The following is a 19,794-nucleotide window of genomic DNA, read 5'->3' on the forward strand; positions in this document are numbered from 1 at the left end:
CAGTCCCTGTGTCTGATGCCAGCTGCAGTCCAGGGCTGGGTCAGTGGAATGGACAAGGCTATGTTCTGCCATAGGAGCTTCTCTTTTTCCTATAGTCCTTTACCTTCAAAAACACACTTGGGAAACACCCTGTTCTACCTGTTTCATCTTTTAGTTCACCTGGTCGCCCATTGTTCAAGAAGAAAGTTCTATATGCTTTTGAGAAAATGCTGATAACCAGTTTGTCATTTTTAGCTTTCTTCCAAATTATAGAATCAAAGTTGTTCCTGTAGGAAATAAAAAGGACAGAGGAAATGTTGAGTACCCACTTGCATGTGCACAGCTTCCTAAGGCACATTTAATGCATTTTCATATTGATGAGATATGAGGAGTCAGAAAACGTCCTTGGGTTTTTGGGTGGTGTGGTAGACTGTTGCAGTTGCTCTTTTGTTGCTATGATAAGCTATCCTGACAAAAAACATGTAAAGGAGTAAGGGTTTCCTTTGACTCATTTCCTGGGTCAGTCCTGGAGGCAGGATTACATCATACTCCACTGAGATAACTGGAAAGTGTGTAGTTTTATGCTCAGTTGAGTGGCATCTTATGTAACATTTTGGTATTAACAAGTAATAGCAAATACAGAGGTTGAAAATATTGTCTAAATTTTCGCCTTATGAAAGAAGTTTCCTGCTGTCTCGTGTCCATGTTGTGTGTTATCCTGGATAGCTAAACAGAAGTGCTTTTGGCCTTCCTCGTCACTAGGTTCTGGTGGTTAATTTGTGGCAAATATGTGTAAAGTAGAATGGATCCCATGGCTTTGCTATCCTTGCTTTATACCCTGATTGCAGCTGCTGTTATTCCCATCTGTTTACTTTGCTATTGACCACTGACCCTTACTGGAACGTATGAACTCTTCTTACTAGTACAATGTCATAAGTATCTATGAAAGAAAAAATGGAATAATAATAATAATGTTTTTTCATTTACCTTATAACAAAGCTTTGTTTTTTCCCCTCTTCCATATCATAACTATTATTTTTCTTTATGTATTAAACTACTTAAAAATAATGTAGCTTTGTGTGTTAACAGGCCAATTTTATAGGTTAAAAATTCTGACTGACACCAGGTGGTGGTGGTGCACACCTTTATTCCCAGTACTCAGGAGGCAGAGGCAAGCAGATCTCTGTGAGTTCAAGGCCAGCCTGGTCTACAGAGTGAGTTCTAGGACAGGCTCCAAAGCTACAGAGAAACCCTGTCTTGAAAAACAAAAAAACAAACAAATTCAAACTAGGATACGCAATTAATAACAAGATAAGTAAAATAAATCAAACATTTTCCAGAAATAGTTACAACTTTGGTTCATGAAAACTAGCTTAAAGATAGCTACTGCTAGCATTTCTTTTGCAATAGAAAAATATTCAGTAGACCTTTTCCTCCTTATCTCCAGTAGATTACCTTCTCTTAAGTTACTTTATGGTAATTTTTGAGTTTTACTTATTAAAAATCAGATTTCCTGATTTGTACCCCATTTTCTTTCTTTCCATTTTTTTTATTGCACCCTATTTTGTGTGTGAATTTTTATTTTCTTGTTAGTTTTAAATTGAGGTGATATTTACATATGGTGAAATGCATGCATCTTGAGCGTACAGTTTGCTTGGTTGTGACAGATGTTACAGTGTTACTCTCCGCACCCTGGCCCCTTCCTGTTTGTGTTTGTTTACTTGTTTGGCTTCTGCGGTGAAGGCAGTAGTGGAGCCTGAGGAGCCCGTGTGGATCCTGGGTCATGGTTAGTGGGCTGATGATGTTACTTTTACCAGAAGGCTCAGAGTAATGGACCTGAGAAGCAGGACAAAGAAGGCGTCATTCAGAACTTCAAGAGAACTCTTTCAAAGAAAGAAAAGAAGGAAAAAAAGAAGAGAGAAAAAGAGGCACTGAGACAAGCCTCTGATAAGGAAGAAAGGCCTTCACAAGGGGATGACAGGTCGGTCTTTCTGGAAATATTTTTGCCACTGTGTGTGCTACAAACCAAGTGTGTATAATACAGCAAACCTGACTCAGTAATGGGTAAATGATGGCAAAGCTGAGTGATATTGCCAGGTTTATTTTGGAAACTTGTCCTTTTATATGTAGCAGGTGGCCCTCTCAAGAGAGGAAGACTCTGTTCACTTTAGGCAAACACTACTTAATGTTTTTTTCTGAGAAGACTCACCAAATTCAGTTGTCCTTATGTCTTCAGCTAGTCCTTTGAAACTCGTTTCTGTGACTTTGAAGCAATTATGGTTCTATATTTTGCTCATATAAACTGACCAGAGTTGGCAGGACTAGGCCACTGAGCAGATATTCCTTCTCAAATTGAGATGCAGCTTGGACATCCTGTTTTTATCGCAGAAGCTCTGTTGTAGATGTAGCCTCTTATGAGGTGATGCCTGTGTAGTTGATTGTGAATAGTATAAAGTAGGCTTATTTAATGGAGTTATGCAAGAGAGAAAAGGTGAATGGACATGCTGCTCCTGTATGGAAAGCATCCTAGAAAAGGAAAATTTAAATAGGATACCATGTGGCTTGCTCTTTCCTTGGTTTGCTTTATGAGAGGTACATTATTTGGTTTAGAAAATGAACTATTTCAGATGAATAAAATCATTTAACCTGATAGTTTAAAGTGTGACTTATTTGGAGATAAATTATTTTATGATTACATATTGGTTATAATTAAACAACAGACCTACACGGGAACAGACGTACACAGATTACACTTGCCATTGTGATGTATGTATTTCTGAGAGGAAAAAAATGTTTAAAATATCTTTGGTGATCTTTTCTTCTTACAGCGAGAATTCTCGACTGGCTGCTGAAGTTTACAAAGACATGCCTGAAACGAGCTTTACTCGGACAATTTCTAATCCTGAGGTAGTAATGAAACGGCGGCGGCAGCAAAAACTTGAGAAAAGAATGCAAGAGTTTCGGAGCTCAGACGGGCGGCCTGACTCAGGTACAGAGAGAATTGCTTTTCTTCATATTCATGGTGGAATGCATTCAATTGTACTTCTTATAAATGTATTTCTTACACTAGAAAAGGTTAAGTAGCCTTTTAGTAGCAAATATGTCCCATGTATGTCTCACAGAATTCTTCTTATTTAGAGATGGCATCAGTCACACATACTTAGCCACATGGCCCTTCTCCTCCACTCCTCAACCCTGAAAACATTAGACATAAAGACAGGAAAGATAATTACCACAGTCTTGAAAATTATTAACTCACACATTCTTTTCTTTCACTATGTGTTGCTTTGTAAGTCCCAAACTTGAGACAGATTATACACTAGTTCTCTATAAATATTTTAGTACATTTTCATGAAGAGTGAAACTTCATAATAAAATATAACTCCTGCACCAACACTAACACACACACACACTCACACACACACACACACACACACACACGTACACGATTTATATAATTTCAAGTCTGTCATTCTAGAATTCCCTTTTAGTTTCCTTTGTGTTTTGTTGTTTTGTTAAAAACTTAGGTGTGCTGGTTGGCTTTTATGGACTTGATATAAGCCTAAACATATTTGGGAAGAAGGAATCTTAGTTAAGAAAATGCCTCCATAAGATTGGCCTGTAGGCAAGTCTCTGGGATATTGTCTTGATTAATGATTGATGTGGGAGGGTCCAGCTTGCTGTGGGTGTTGTTACCTCTGGGCTGATAGTTTTGGGTTGTAAAAAAAAGCAGGTTGAGCAAGCCATGAGTAGCAAGTAAGTAAGCAGGGATCCTCCATAGTCTCTGCTTTGGTGTTGCTCTTACGTTCCTGCCCTGACTTCTCAGTAATTGATGGGCAGCTGTAAGCTGACATAAACCCTTTCCTCCCCAAGTTGCTTTTGCTTATGGTGTTGTTTGCATCTATAGAAGCCTCAACTAAGGCACTAGGTTTTTTGTCTTATAGATTTTGGTGACATCCTCTGATGTTCATTATTGTTTTCCCTTCTGTTTTTTTGTTTTCTTGATTAGGATATAGATACAGGTGTAAATGAAGCTATTGGTGTGACAAGAATATTTTCTTTAGTGTCCTCTAAAGTTGACCAGTGATTATTAAAACTTTCTCATGAACTTGGGTTTAAGATTTCTTCCGTATCAATTTGAAGTTCACTGCATCTGTTTTCCTTTGGTTTATGAGAGTCACTCCTGGAGCCAGTTGATACGCCTGTGGTTTCAGTGGCTTTCTTTCATGGGGATGTGGGAAGGGATCTGTTCCTTTGCCTTGGAGATAGTTTGCAAGTAGCTCTTCTTCCTTTAAACTTTTGTGATTTTTTGTTGGGATTAAAGGTGTGTGCCACCACCACCCAGCTTGTTTTATTTTCTTTGCTTTAGAGTTTTGCCCCTGACAAATGTAATACATTTAAAGGAATGTGGCTTCTGTTGCTGTACATGGCAGTGCAGGCCGTATTAGCACAGGGTTTTCTTGCCTTGTTTTCTTCATAGTATTTTGCATTTGCTTAGTGTTTCTGTGGGAAGTAGATTTGATAAAGAGAGTTGAAATAGTTGGCATCATTGTATTGTTAACTGTTTGAGTAAAACTTTGACTTACACCTAACTGGGAATTGTATCCAGCAAAGAAAATACTTGTTTTAAAGTAGTTTTACTTCTTAAAAAGTAATAGGACAACCATTTTGAGTTTCAGAAAGAAATAACTGTATTAGAGGGCTATATCATTAATCTTACCGTAACCCCCCAAAGTTTAGTCTTATGTCATCACCTCTATTGCTTTTCTAACATTACCTTCCAGGTGCTTGCTACTTGGGCATTACAGTGCTATCCAGGATACTGCAGAGCTAGCTTACTTGATAGTGAGAAGATTCTGATGGTGGGATGTGTATAATTTCTTTACAGCCTTCTTAATAATAATAGCTCATGTTGAGAAAAATCTCTTCATTCTGGACTTTTTCTCTCCAATCAAGTCTTAGCGAAAGGGTTTTCCTACCTTTCCAGACTGTCTCAGCAGTCGTCTGATATGTATGGAGTAGCGGTTGTGCTTCGTGCCTGTGTTTCCAGACAGTCCTCTCAGCTCCACTCAGAGTAGACTCCAGCAGTGCAAGGTCACCTGCTTCCGCCCTGTGACTGTGTAGTAGGTTTGATTGCAAAGGTTCAATAGCCCAGAGCTGTGGAGGAGAGTAGGCCCTATAGCTCTCTTGCTGCCTTAGCATTGTAAACTTGTTTCAGCCTTCAGTGCCTTGAATTCTTAATTGGATACTTTATAGGAATTGTTGTGTTAATGATTATAAAAGAAGAAACAAACTGTAAGCCAGTTTGGGGGAGTACATGCCTATAAACCTAGCAATGTGATAGTTATTTCCTTATTGCTGTGATAAAATGTCTATACAAAGCACTTTGAAGGGTATATAGTCTGTCATGGTGAGGAGCACATGGTGGGCCGGCATCATGGTAGCATGAGTAGCAGCCTGACTGGTCCTATTGCATCTGTGCTTAGAAAGTAAAGAGTGAACAGAAGTGGGACTGGACTATGAAGTCTTTGTAGTGTGATTGAGCATCTTTTGGGTATATGTCCAAGAGTGATCTTGCTGGATCCTGAAGTAGGTTGATTCTCAATTTTCTGAAAACCGCCATTCTTATTTCCAAAGTGGTTGTACAAGTTTGCATTCCCACCAGCAATGGAGGAGTGTTCCCCTTACTCCACATCCTCTCCAGCATAAGCTATCATGGGTGTTTTTGATCTTAGCCATTAGCCATTCTTACAGGTGTAAGATGGTATCTCATAGTTGTTTTGATTTGCATTTCCCTGATCACTAAGAATGTTGAACATTTCCTTAAGTATCTTTTGGCCATTTGAGATTCTTCTATTGAGAATTCTCTGTCTAGTTCAATACCCCATTTTTTAGTTGGGTTATTTAGCATTTTAATGTCTAATTTCTTGAGTTCTTTATATATTTTGGAGATCAGACCTTTGTCTAATGTGGGGTTGGTGAAGATCTTTTCCTATTCTGTAGGCTGCCTTTTTGCTTTATTGATGGTGTCCTTTGCTTTACAGAAGCTTCTCAGTTTCAGGAGGTTCCATTTATTTATTGTTGCTCTTAGTGTCTGTGCTACTGGGGTTATATTTACGAAGTAATCTCCTGTGCCCATGCATTGAAGACTACTTCCCACTTTCTCTTCTATCAGGTTCAGTGTGGTCGGATTTATATTGAGGTCTTTAATCCATTTGGACTTACAAGTTTTCATTACTGTAGCTCTGTAATAGAGCTTGATGTCAGGGATGGTGATGCGTCCGGAAGTTCCTTTATTGTACAGGATTGTTTTGGCTATCCTGTTTTTTTTTGTTTTTCCATATGAAGTTGATTATTGTGTCTGAGAAGAATTGTGTTGGGATTTTGATGGGTATTACATTGAATCTATAGATTGCTTTTGGTAGAATTGCCATTTTTACTCTGTTGATCTTACCAATCCAAGAACATGGGGAATCCTTCCATTTTCTGGTATCTTCTTCAACTTCTTTCTTCAGAGACTTAAAGTTCTTGTCAAATAGGTCTTTCACTTCTTTGGCTAGTGTTACCCCCAAGATATTTTATGTTATTTGTGGCTATTGTGAATGGTGATGTTTCTCTGATATCCCTCTCCGCTTCTTTATCCTTTGTGTATAGGAGGTCTACTGATTTTTTTGAGTTGATCTTGTATCCTGCCACATCACTGAAGGTATTTATCAATTGTAGGAGTTCTCTGGTAGAGTTTTAGGGATATGTGCACTATCATATCATCTACAAATAACAAAAGTTTGACTACTTCTTTTTGTTCTAGAGCTTTCAGGTGTGCTATTAAATAATTAATGTGAGCTTTCTCTGTTTTCTTTATGTGGGCACTTAGTACTATGAACTTTTTTCTTAGCATTGCTTTCATGGTGTCCCATAGATTTGGATATGTTGCACCTTCATTTTCGTTGAATTCAAGGAAGTCTTTAATTTCTTTATTTCTTCCTTGACCCAGGGGTGGTTCAGTAGTTCACTGTTTAATTTCCATGAGTTTGTAGGCTTTCTGAGAGTAGTATTGTTAAATTCTAACTTTAATCCATGATGATCTGATAAGACACAGGGGCTTACTCCAATTTTTTCTGTCTGTGGAGGTTTGCTTTATTATTGAGAATGTGATCAATTTTAGAGAAGGTTCCATGAGGTGCTGAGAAGAAGGTATATTCTTCTGTGTTTGGATAGAATGTTCTATAGATGTCTGATAAGTCCATTTGATTCATGACATCTATTAGTTCTCTTATTTCTCTGTTAAGTTTCTGTCTGGTTGACACGTACATTGGCGAAAGTGGAGTGTTGAAGTCTTCTATTAGTGTGTGGCATTTGGTGTGCAATTTAAGTTTTAGTAATGTTTCTTTTACATATGTAGGTGTTCTTTCTTGTATTAGGGGCATGGACTGCATCTTGATGAATTGTTCTTGTTATGAGTAAAAAGTGTCCTTCTCTATCTCTTCTGACTTAATTTAGTTTGAAATCAATTTTATTAGATTAGGAAAGCTATACCTGCTTGTTTCTTAGGCCCATTTTATTGGAAAACCTTTTCCCATTTTTTTACTCTGAGGTAGCGTCTGTCTTTGAGGTTGAGGTATGTTTCTTATACTCAACAGAATGCTGGATCCTATTTATGTATCCATTCTCTTAGTCTGTCTTTTTATAGGTGAATTGAGACCATTGATATTAAGAGTTATTAATGACCAGTGTTTGTTAATTCCTGTTATTTTTCAGTAGTAGTGTTTGTGTGTTTCCCTTCTTTGGGTTATGCTGGTGGGGGATTATCAGATGCCTGTGTTTTTGTGGGTGCAGTTAGCTTCCTTTTGTTGGGGTTTTCCTTCTAGTACTTTCTCTAACGCTGGGTTTGTGGTTACATATTGTTTAAATCTGTTTTTTGTCATGGAATATCTTGTGAGGAAATAGTTCTCACAGTATACAGGTGTAGGGGAAGTTGGGAACAGGGAAAGTAAGAGAACTGTACCACAGTCAGACTCAGGAGCCCTTCTTCCTCATTTCCCTGTAGAGGAAGCCAGCCCCAGGTTGATACTGAATGTATTTGTGCCCCTGTTGTTGGTACTTTAGTGCCCTCTTCATAGGTGATTGTGTGTGAGTAGCAGCTCATGTCATTGACTTAAAATGAAGATGAACTCAAAGATGTAAAATAATTTTTTTTCCAGGTGGAACATTGAGAATATATGCAGATAGTTTAAAACCAAATATTCCATACAAGACAATCCTGCTGTCTACTACAGATTCTGCAGACTTTGCTGTAGCGGAATCTCTGGAGAAGTATGGTCTGGAAAAAGAGAATCCCAAGGACTACTGCATTGCCCGGGTATGAATCATGAATTAATACTGCTCCTCAGGATTATTCCTGCCAAGACTTTGCATTTAAAGGAAAGGGTTTTTTTTTTTTTGGTTTGTTTTCTAATTTGAGGTGTATTTGTGTGTGTGTGTATGTGTATTCATTCACATACATGACCCCCCCCCACTTACATGCACATATGGGAATAATAAATGCAACAAAAAGTAATGGGTGTTCTTTAAAAAAAGAAAAATTGAATAAAACATAACCCAAACTTCATCATTAACATTTTGATAGACATTCTTCCAAGTTTTATTTTGTACATATATCAAGTGAGTCGGAGTTATAGAGGAGTACAACCAATTTATATAATACTTATATAATTACATACCCATTATATATAAGTAAAATAGACTCACAATGCTGCATGTTGGAGATTCAGAAAACCTGGTAGCATTTCAGTCCAAGATATGGAGATCTGTATACACACAGAGGGTCCAGTTATGCAGTCCTCGTTTGAGGGTGAAGATCTGATAGCTCCTTGGAGAGCCACTCCTCTGACCCTCTGTTGAAAGACTTGAAGAAGCTCGGATGTGATGACCACAGGCAGCGACTTCACTGTGGACATGTCCACAAAGAGTGGGGCTTGCATGTGGTGTCTGCCTTCTTCATCCCCCCTTTTCTTTCATCTGGGGACCCAGCCTCTTGGCATCAAATTCAGGGCTGGTCTCCCCACTTGAGCTGGTAGGTCAGCCAACAATGAAAGTGCACCTGCAACATGTCAGCAGTGTACTTTACGGCTCTCTCCGTCCAGTGTGTTCCACCTTCAGCATCAGCCAGCAGAGGCAACCATTGTATTTATATTAAAATCTGATTTAATAACTACCTGCATCTTCTCAGAGGTACTCTACCTTTCTGTGACGACTCTAGTTATCAACAAATATAGTAGTTGTTTATGTCCTAGAATTGATTCTGTAACATTAAATAAAATGCAGAAGATTTTCTATTTATCCATTAACTAATTAGAAATTCTTAGCTTCTGACTCAGTTGTAATTGTACACTTTATTGAATGCAGTATTGTCCAATTATAGCTGACAATAATTTTATTTTGCTTTGGAAAGGAGGGGTTATTTTTGCTCATGGTTTGAGGATACAGTCCATTGTGGTAGAAATGCGTGGCAGCTGGAATGTGAGGCAGCTGGTCACATTTTATCCCCAGTCAGGAAGCAGAAAGAAATAAATCCTAATAGATTTTAAAACAAAGATCACTGTTTTATTACAGCAAGTAACTTAAAAAGAAAATATATTGTGTGTGTAAGCAGAGACTGCTCTTTTGTTTCTGGCCTCCCAGACATGAATAATCACACAGAAACTATATTAATTACAATACTGCTTGGCCAACAGCTTAAGCATATTCCTAGGTAGCTCTTATATCTTAAATTAATCCATTTTTATTAATCTGTGTATCTCCACGAGGCTGTGGCTTTCTGGAACCTCTTGCTTCTTTGGCCTCTTTGATTCTACCTATTCTCTTTATATATCTCTGTTCAGATTTCCCACCTGATATTTTTTTTTTTGCCCTGCCATAGGCTGAAGTAGCTTCTTTATTAACCAGTGGTAATAAAACATATTCACAACATACAGAGGGGAATCCCACATTAGTGTGTATGCACGTGCGTGCGTGTGAGAGAGAGAGGGTGGAGGGACGGAGGGAGGGAAGAAGGAAGAGGAGGCTAGATTGATGTTTGGTGTCTTTGTTTTTCACTTTCCATTTTGAGCAGGCTCTCTCTTAATTGAACCTGAAACTCAGTGTTTTGGCTAGGCTGGTGTGTGGGCTTTAGGATTCTCCTGTTTTCTCTGCTCCCAGTACTGAGGTTCTAGACATATGTTATCATGACTTTTCAGGTTTTTGTGTTTTAAATATTTTTATTCTTTAAGCATTTCTTGAATGCATATAATGTAGTTTGATCACACTCAACTCCCCATCCCCACCCACTCTTCTAGCTCCTCCTAGATTGTCACCCACCCTTCTCAACTTTATGTTCCTCTTTCTCTTTCTCTCTCTCTCTCTCTCTTTCTTTCTTTCTTTCTTTCTTTCTTTCCCCACTGTGTTCAATTTGTGCTTCAAATATATTTATTCATGGGTATGGAGCCATCAACTAAGCATGGTCAGTACTTCAGGGACCATTTCCTTAAAGAAAACTGACTTTCCCTCCTCCAGAAGCTAATAGGCTACGGGTGGGAACTTGGAAGCCATTCTCCACTCTGTGATGGGATGCTGACTGACCCGATCTTATGCTCCTGGTGAGATCATGAGTGTGGTGGTCCTGTACTGTTCAGAAGACACTCTTTCAGGTGCCTTTACCCATTGAGCCATCTTGTTGTCCCATTCCTTTTAATTTTTATTTTAGCTAATGTATTAGTTCAGTGTGTTCATTTTAAGTTACTTTTATTTTGATTTTTTTCTTTAATTGGGATACCCAATTCATCCAGCAGAATTGCAGAAAGGCTTTGTTTTCTCTCCCTCTGAATGCTTTGTTCAGTCACTTGTTTCATCTCTGTGTCGTTCAGTTCACGCACTCTGTTCTTTGTTAATCTGTATATCTCTTTGGCTTGTGCTTTAAATGTCTAGCATCTGAAACGTGACATTGCTCAATTATTTCACAAAGGGGAGTTTTTGTATAAATCTTTGATGCTAATATTTTATGGAACTACATGGTTTGGTGTATGATAATGAACTTTGTAACATTTCCATCTTAAACTAAGTGGCTTGTTTTTACTGTTAAAATCAGAAAGTAAAGTAACCATTTTATCAGGGACCTAGAGTTGTAGAAACAGACTGAGCTTTGTTGAAAGTCCTTTTTGAGCTTGATTTCTCTGGACGAGCTCCTTTACTTTTGTCTTTTTGCTCTAGCCTGACCAGCTTTCTTGAGCAATCTTAGGCAGCCTAGTTAGTGATTTACCTGAATTAGAAATGCATTATATTCTGAGCTTGCCTTATAAACTTTAGCTATTTCATAGCCTTTATCCATTTTATCTATTCAGATAATTATTGATTAAGTATTTAAGATCTTTTCTGTTTGTTAGCTATTCTGCCAGAATACAGAGTTAAGAGTTGCCCTCCAAAAGAGCTTACAGTGATGGAAGGAGACCAAAAGGCCAAACAGGAGAACAGAAACAGGATCTTCAGACTAGAGAGAGTGGTCTGCGATGTAGAGAGCATGTGGCCTGGTCGGTGAGCACTTAGTACATCTGTGCACCTTAAAAAAAAAATATTGTGGCCTAAAAAAATAAGTGTTACAGATAGAGACAAAGAGAAAATTGAAGGTCAAATCTTGAAGTGGCAGGATATTGAATTTAATTAAAAACGCTAATGAGAAAAGATGACGGTAGCTTAGTGGTGCTATTATTTCTTTTCCTTTAAAGCTAATTCGAAGATCTCCATAGAATTGTTTGATCTCTTTTATGTGTAAGCATAGTGATAATTTTGCACACTAAGGTTTGTTGCATTAAGAAGTTGAAAGCAGTGGCTTGGCTTCTTGCATTGCTTTACACTGGACCCGAGTGAAGAGAAAGGATAAGCTCGGCAGTGTCTGTAGAGGCATCAGTCACATCCCATGCAGTCTTTCCTGAGAGCACAGTGGACACAGTGTCATCAAACAGTTGCCTGAAAACAGCTGTTGATGGTTATATAATATACCTAACAGTCTGCTTATAATTTAAACCATACAGTTATTTACAATAGAAACTATTTTAAAGATTTCAGATTACATGAATTTGCTTTATAAATATTTGCTTGGATGTGAAAGATGGAGTAGGGACTGGACTGCAGAGGACCTCAGTAGAGGAGTTCTCTTTCCATAAATTGTTTGAAGATTAGCTGTTCGGTGTGGTTTTTCCATGTGAAAATTTGTAATAAACAAATGCAAATAGTCCAGTTCTTGTTAAGAGCTAGGCGAATAAAAATTGCCAAATTCACTGTCCAAGTAAACTTTTTGTTTAAAACCGTTCTCTATACTTTGTTAATGTTTTATTTTGTCACCAGTAGAAATTATTTATAGTGCTTGTCTGTCTGTCTGTCTTGTCTGTCTACCTGTCCATGCTCATTCGGAGCAGTACTTTCAAGGTAGGTACAGGACTGCTCCAGTACTCAGGAAGCAGGAAGGTTGGAAGTTTGAGGCTAGCCTGGGCCATAGAGTAAGAGCAAAAATAACGGCAATACTGCTTTTGAGTTCTTGTTGATCCTCTTTTTTATTCATTGTTAATTATTTTTTCATTAGGTTATGCTTCCCCCTGGAGCCCAGCATTCTGATGAAAGAGGTGCTAAGGAAGTTATTCTTGATGATGACGAGTGTCCTTTACAAATCTTCAGGGAATGGCCAAGTGACAAAGGTAGACAGTAAACTTTATTACTAGGTGATTTCCTCAGTATCAACCTGTCAGATTTCTGGTAACTCTTGTTCATCAGATGACAAGGAAAGTGTGTGCGTGTAAGGGAGGAGGGGGCGTTCAGTGGGGGAGTATCTTTGCATTGGCCAATGTTTTCATAGACTTGTAGAACATCTCTGTGGTGGTACCTTTGCCTGTGGAGCCGCACTCAGCGTATTTGAGTGTCATGTGAAGATGATATTGCAGGTGAAATGCCAGACTATTAGCAGGGACAGATCATTGTTATCGATGAGCTGTGAAACAATGTCCATAGATCCACATGAGTTATGTGGTATGTGAGCAAATTTGTTAGGCAGGGAAAGTACCCTACAAGCCTGAAGTTTTTCCAGTAATACAGCCATTTCATATATAGGTTGAATAATCCTTACTAGAAGTACTCAGAACCCAGAAGTGTTTCAGATCCCAGAACATTTCAGACTTGAGTGTTTTTACATTCATAATGAGATAACTTTACAGATGGATGCAAGTCTAAACATCACCTTCGTTTATATTTGCCTTATACACATAGCCTGCGTATAATTTAGTTCATAGGTTTTAATGTATTGGTGTTTCTTCTGCTGCCTCTGTTGAGGTTTGTTTTCATTTGTAGCACTTTGGATTTCAGGTGTTTTTGGTTTAGGGATGCCCAACTTGAAATGGTGTGTATTTGTCACTAGTCAGATGTTTTTCTCTATTCAAAGCAGCAAAGTGTTTAATGCTATGCTTTTATGAAGTATAGTTTCTAACATTAAGATTGATACAGTTGATTTCTAGGTGAGTGCCTTTATATTAATGAAGATATAAAAATTCTTTCTGATCCTATGTAATAATCATATGGTCTGTAGATTGATAATTTAAAACTATTAAAAAAAAACCCTAAGAATAAGTGCATTTCCAGTTTCATTAAAATACTTATTCTGCACTATTCTAGACAGGTATAAAAGTTAAGCCTTATTTTAAAGTTGTTTTGAATTTTGAGTTAATTCATTTGAATAAAATACAGGTCAACTGAGATGTTTGTGGGTTGTAGGAGTCTGCTTGTGTGTTCCTGGCTGCCCAGATTCCTGAAATAACCACACAAAAACTATATTATTTATAATAACTGTTTGGCCAATAGCTTCAATGTATTTCTGGCTAACTCATATTCTAAACTAACCCATCTCATTAATCTGTTTATCACCACGTGGCCGTGGCTTACCATATAAATTTCCAGTGTCTGTCTCTGTGGAGGGGGTTCCATGGCTTCTCCCTGACTCTGCCTTCTTTCTCCCAGTATTCAGTTTAGTTTTCCCTGCCTAACTCTCTTCTGCCCTGCACAGGCCTAAGATAGTTTATTATCCAGTGGTATTCATACAGAGGGGAATCCCACATCACCTCCCCTTTTCTGTTTAAATTAAAAGGAAGGTTTTTTTTTTTTTTTTTTTTTTTGGTTTTTCGAGACAGGGTTTCTCTGTGGCTTTGGAGCCTGTCCTGGAACTAGCTCTCTAGACCAGGCTGGTCTCGAACTCACAGAGATCCGCCTACCTCTGCCTCCCGAGTGCTGGGATTAAAGGCGTGCGCCACCATCGCCCGGCTAAAAGGAAGGTTTTAACTTTCACATAGTAAAATTACATTTAACAAAATAAGTATCAAGCAAGAATTACAGTTCAAATATTTATATCTACTTTATCTTTTATTATAACTAAGGAAAACTATATATATTCTTCAACTCCATCAAAGATTCCAGAAGGATATAATATTACCTAAGTAAACAGGAAGTACAGTGTAAGCAACTTCCAAAACTCTAGAATTGACAGAGACATCTTGCTGCCTGGACAGTCATCCAAAGTTCTGTAACGTTGTGGGCACCCATCTTAAGCCTACTGGCCCATAGTGTCTGGCAGACTTTCATGAAGCAGGAAATTTCAAAGACAGGTCCGCATATATTGGCAGTTTGTCATTCACTTTCTTCTGTGTCCTGCAGAATATCTAGCAGACTCTTTCATGAAGCAGGAAGCCTAAAGGGTTGTCTCACCTTTAGGCAAGTTTAGCTGTCATTTCTCTGTGGGCCCTGCATGTCCATTTCATACAGCAGTCCAGGCAAGAGCAGTCTCCTGCCCAAATTGCCAACAAACTTCATAAGGAGCCTCTTCAGTGCCCATCTTCCTCTTGAAGTAGATTAGTGCTGCCAGGAGCACATGAAAAGCCCTAAAATCTTAGAATATTTTAAATGCCATATTCTGTAGGTCTTTGAAAGTTTTAAAGATTATCTATCTAACTTAAAATATATCTCTTTATATCTAGAAAACCTAACATGACTACAAGCTTGACTATTATAGATAACTCTCTATTAACCTATATTTCTTAATTATACATTACATTTTTAAGTGAGCTGTACAAACAAAATACCTTAATCAAGATCAAAAATACATATATACAGTATAATAAAATTGATCTTAAATTTATATCAATAATCCAAGATACCAATGCAGAGTATTCATATCTATATCATATCCCCCTTTAAATATAAACATTTATAACCAATCATTTAGAGAATTTGGGCATAGTTCTCTCCAAACTGTTTCCTGCTTTTTGTTGAGCGAAGTATTTTTTGGGGGGGTGTTGTTCACAGCAAACTTTCATGGGGTCTTCTAGAAGGATTCCACAGGTTCTCTTCCTCTGTGGAAACAAAAGAAAAACCTCTTTTCCAAAGCAACATATTCTAAGACCCAAATTTTGAAGTCGAGATACCTTTAGAGTATATATGCTGGTTTAGTTTAACAGTCTGTACAATGAAATATCTCTCTGTACTTAGTTCCTTCACAGTCAAAATTTCAAGGAAAACACAATAATATACATAATCCAGACTCTCTGTGTATTTTCCATCTTTACGTGCCTTATTTCTTTATTTTTTAATCTATGGCTGTCTGTACTCTGTCTTTTTAAAGACTTTATTTTTTTTTTGAACAATTTACATTTTTTCCAACTCTCTATACTCTTTTTCTTCTCTCTCTCCCAAGCCTATGTACATTTATCCAACACTGTGACCCACTTAGAGGTCTTTTCCATCTGAATTTGCCTTTCCTGTGTATCTGTAATTCATTTCAGACCAGGACTCTTCCTTAAAATGCTAAAGCAGTGGCATTCCTAGGGCAAATACAGTGCTGCCTGCTTGCTCTGCCCCGTCTAACATGGTATAAGTCCCATCACTGCCTCTGAGATTGCCGGGCAGGAGCCATCCTCACCACCTCAACTCTGGGAAGCAGTTGGCCCATGCTGCCACCAAGTAACTTGCAGCACACTGCCCACAAACCCCATTCAAATGCCCGGCCTCCTGAAAGAGACAGAGTTCTAGCTGGCAACATGGCCCAGAAATCTGTTCTTTCAAAACCGCATGGCTTTTTATTTACTACCACTTACTCAGGAAAACCTCTCTGAAAGGAGTGCTTAACTCTGTTTCTTGTTTGTTTGTTTTGTTTTGTGCCTAGAATTCTTTCCCAAAGTCAGGTTTTAAGTGGATTTAGTTGGGGATCAGTTTGTTGTAGGAGTCTGCTTGTGTGTTCCCGGCTACCCAGACTCCCCAAATAACCACACAGAAACTATATTATTTGCAATACTGTTTGGCCAATAGCTTAAGCATATTTGTGGCTAACTCTTACATCCTAAACTAACCCATCTCCATTAATCTGCGTACCGTCACGTGGCTGTGGCTTACTGGCAAAGTTTCAAATGTCTCTGGCTGTGGCTCCATAGCTTCTCCCTCACTCTGCCTTCTTTCTTCCAGCATTCAGTTTAGTTTTCCCTGCCTAGCTCTGTTCTGCCCTGTGTAGGCCCAAGACAATTTATTAACCAATGGTATTCACAGCATACAGAGGGGGAATCCCACATCATTTGTGTATTTGTGTATTAATGTTATAGGTCTATCTACAAGTGCAGGTTCGTTACTTTTAAACTAACAAGCTGTTTACTAGCATATGCTATCCTTTGGTAGCTCTGCCTGTCAGTTAAAAATAATTTATTCATGTTGCTTGTTTAGAATTTTTCAGAGCACACTGAGTTAAGGTATCAATTGGGTGAGCTTTGCTCCTCTACTCCTTGGCAGATAATGATTAAAATCCATGTTCTTGGTTTGGGCAAATGTTTGTCAGTCAGTTATCATCACTACCACATTTGCTCCATTGATAATTGCTATTGTTGCTGTTCTAGGGATTTTAGTCTTTCAACTGAAGAGGAGACCACCAGACTATATCCCAAAGAAAATGAAGAAACACGTGGAAGGGAAGCCGCTGAAGGGGAAGGACAGAGTTGATGGGTCTGGCTATGGTTCTGTTCTTCCTCCTGAGAAACTACCCTACTTAGTAGAGTTAAGCCCCGGTGAGAAAGCTGGCCCTATCGGGAAATGTATACTTTTAGTATAAATGTTTCTACTTTTTAATGTATTATTTTTAAGTGTCCATTTACTTAAAAAGTGTAACATTTATAAGATGGCATCATTAAGGCCACAGAATACATTAATTCCTCCATAAAAATAAAGTCCACATGAACAAAAATGCATCTAACAAGCTTTAATGAGTAGCATTTAAAGTTTTACGTAATCGGTTACTTTTAAGAAAAAAGTTCCAAAGGAACTTTAGTTAATGTACTAGCAACAAACTGAAATGTACTCAGCTGGAGACAGTCTGCATGTATGTGTATGAGAGGAAGAGATTGTATTAGTATTTATGATTTATGTACAGTGTTCAAAAGGAATTTCCTTTGATTGTATTAGTATTTATGATTTATGTACAGTGTTCAAAAGGAATTTCCTTAGATTTAATAATACTATGCCTTTGAAACCTAGCTTAGTAACTAGTAGCATGTTTTAAAATAACGTCATAAATTTATATTCATATTAGTCTTCTAATTATATCACTTACAGAGTTTTTACAACTAAAGATGTTGCCGTAACTTAGTCGTCAGGTAGACAAATACACTGACATTCTTTAAGTGTTTCATGTATACACAGATTCCCCATGAAGTATGTATTGCATATATGTGCTCTACATGACATTTATCAGTCAGTTAAAATCACATCATTCCTAATTTAGTTACTAAGATGCTATTATGTGACCTGTATTATTGAATGTTATGAAGATATTTCATTCACTGTCTCCTAGTTAGCAACTAAAGTAAAAGTTAATAATTACAGGAAAATAGCATAAAAAGAATACATTGCATAAATAATATATAGTTCTTCCCTCCTTTGGTTTTTAACTTTCATTTTTATGAAATGAAAATTCATAAAACCATAAATTCATATGAAATTTGAACCATATGAACCATATGAAAACCATATGAAAATTCATAAATTCATAGAACCTTTTATTCTAAGGTTGTTTAATTATAATTTACTAGAGATTAGATATATTCTTTGTGGTCAACAGTCTTAGGAGACAGCTGGTTTACATTCATGTGGATAGGACAGTAATGTTTGAATGTACTGTAATTTATGCTCTTGACAGTGTGGTTCTAGGGGAGTAGTTTTATATTTAATTATGCTTGAAAACCTGTTTTAGTTGCTAAGTACTTTGTGGGGAATTTAGCACTGTGCTTTGTCCTCAATTCTCTATCCGGGAAATGAATTTTGAAGTTTTATTTTCCACTGTAAATTGGAGATATCCTTGTGATACTATTGTCTGTAATGTAAGGGGAACATTGGTGATTGTTTATCTGAAGGAAAGAAGATGAACAGTGAAAACACCATTTGTTTTTGACTGAAAAATTTTAGGCTATTTTTCAAGTATGTGGTCTGTTCATTAAAATGTTGCATCTTAGCCAGGCGATGGTGGCACACACTTTTAAGCCCAACACTCAGGAAGCAGAGGCAGGTGGATCTCTCTATGAGTTCGAGATCAGCCTGGTCTACAGTGTTCCAGGACAGACAGGACTGTTAACCAAAGAAACCCTGTCTTGGCGGGGAGGTGGGGGGGTGAGGAGCACGACTGGTGCATTGGTTGTAGAACGTAGGTTTGATAGTTGAAGAGTCTTAGTTATTAAGCAGCTGACACTAATTTTTAAATGTGTGGTAGAAGACAGATTTTGGTGGATAGCAGAGAGGCTGTATGATATAGAACGGTGAAAACACTGATTATATCCCAGCTCATGTTCTAATGAGTGCTTCCATTTTGACTGCTTAGTTTTTACTTGTCTCTCAAATAATCACATGCATAGAATATTTTGTTTTTAAAAGATAATAACCGTAGATAAAGAGAAATTCTGTACTACTTTTTGTCAAGATACTAGAAACCACATTATTGCATGTTCACTAATATGTTTCTTAGCACTCTGTTACCTTTGGGCGACATTGATTGAGTTCCTTATATAGACAGAGGGGTGAATATGAGTAAGACTTTCTCTTATGCCAGCTGATGAGCACAGTTGAATATTAGTGTCAGTGGCTCTCCAGGCCCACATTCCCTTCCAAGTTTTCTGGGCTGCTGGTAAGAACTGCCTTTATTATTGCATTGATATCTAAGATATCTAAGTTTTGTCCTAAAGGTAATGGTTTTGATGACAGGCCTGAGTGCTAGAATAAGGTCTTTGTTGCATCAGAGCTATATCATGATGCCGTTTTAGATGAGTATGCTGAGGGATTATTTTCCATTATGAGAAATATTCATGCGCATTGATATGTTAGGAATGGATAAGAGCTATATTTCCACCAGGCACATTGTCAGTCAGATGTGTGCCTTCAGTGTGGAATACCTGCTAGATATTGGCAGGAGTTTCTGAGGTGCAGGTTTATTTACAGCTTTACAGAAGAGTGGATTTTCTTGTGTGTTTTAAACAGAAGGAGCCAGCCAAGTGGGATGGTAACTTTCTATCAGGTTAACTCACTGTTAACACAGCTGTCCTGCTGCCTGGTGACTCACCTATTGTCCTGCTGTTTTCCTTAACAGTCTACACTGGTTTCTAAAACACTGACTGGGGTCTGCTGTAGTCTTTTCCTCACAGCTCTGAATGCTAGTGGGTAAAATTTGCCATTTCTTCCTTTGAAACATCTCACTGAAGCTCACCCTTTGCATCTCTTCTCCTCCTT

The 19,794-nt window shown here is 37.9% G+C and overlaps 1 protein-coding gene across 21 annotated transcripts in view; it reads left to right on the forward strand.

Annotated features, from left to right (window-relative positions):
* Positions 1 to 19,794, forward strand: part of Afdn (afadin, adherens junction formation factor) — a 124,555-nt gene that overhangs the window by 39,597 nt on the left and 65,164 nt on the right. For 17 of the 21 annotated variants that reach the window (XM_041680309.1, XM_041680312.1, XM_041680320.1 and 14 more), the window contains exons 4-8: positions 1,797 to 1,960; positions 2,808 to 2,968; positions 8,181 to 8,338; positions 12,590 to 12,701; positions 16,923 to 17,090. In XM_041680309.1, the coding sequence (XP_041536243.1) occupies positions 1,797 to 1,960; positions 2,808 to 2,968; positions 8,181 to 8,338; positions 12,590 to 12,701; positions 16,923 to 17,090 (763 nt within the window). The remainder of the gene's footprint in view (positions 1 to 1,796; positions 1,961 to 2,807; positions 2,969 to 8,180; positions 8,339 to 12,589; positions 12,702 to 16,922; positions 17,091 to 19,794) is intronic. The other 4 variants (XM_041680311.1, XM_041680314.1, XM_041680319.1 and 1 more) reach the window with 1 other exon arrangement.

Source organism: Microtus oregoni, unplaced genomic scaffold (genome assembly GCF_018167655.1).
Source record: "Microtus oregoni isolate MIOR12 unplaced genomic scaffold, Mior012 000033F_ref0000390, whole genome shotgun sequence".
Classification (NCBI taxonomy): domain Eukaryota; kingdom Metazoa; phylum Chordata; class Mammalia; order Rodentia; family Cricetidae; genus Microtus; species Microtus oregoni.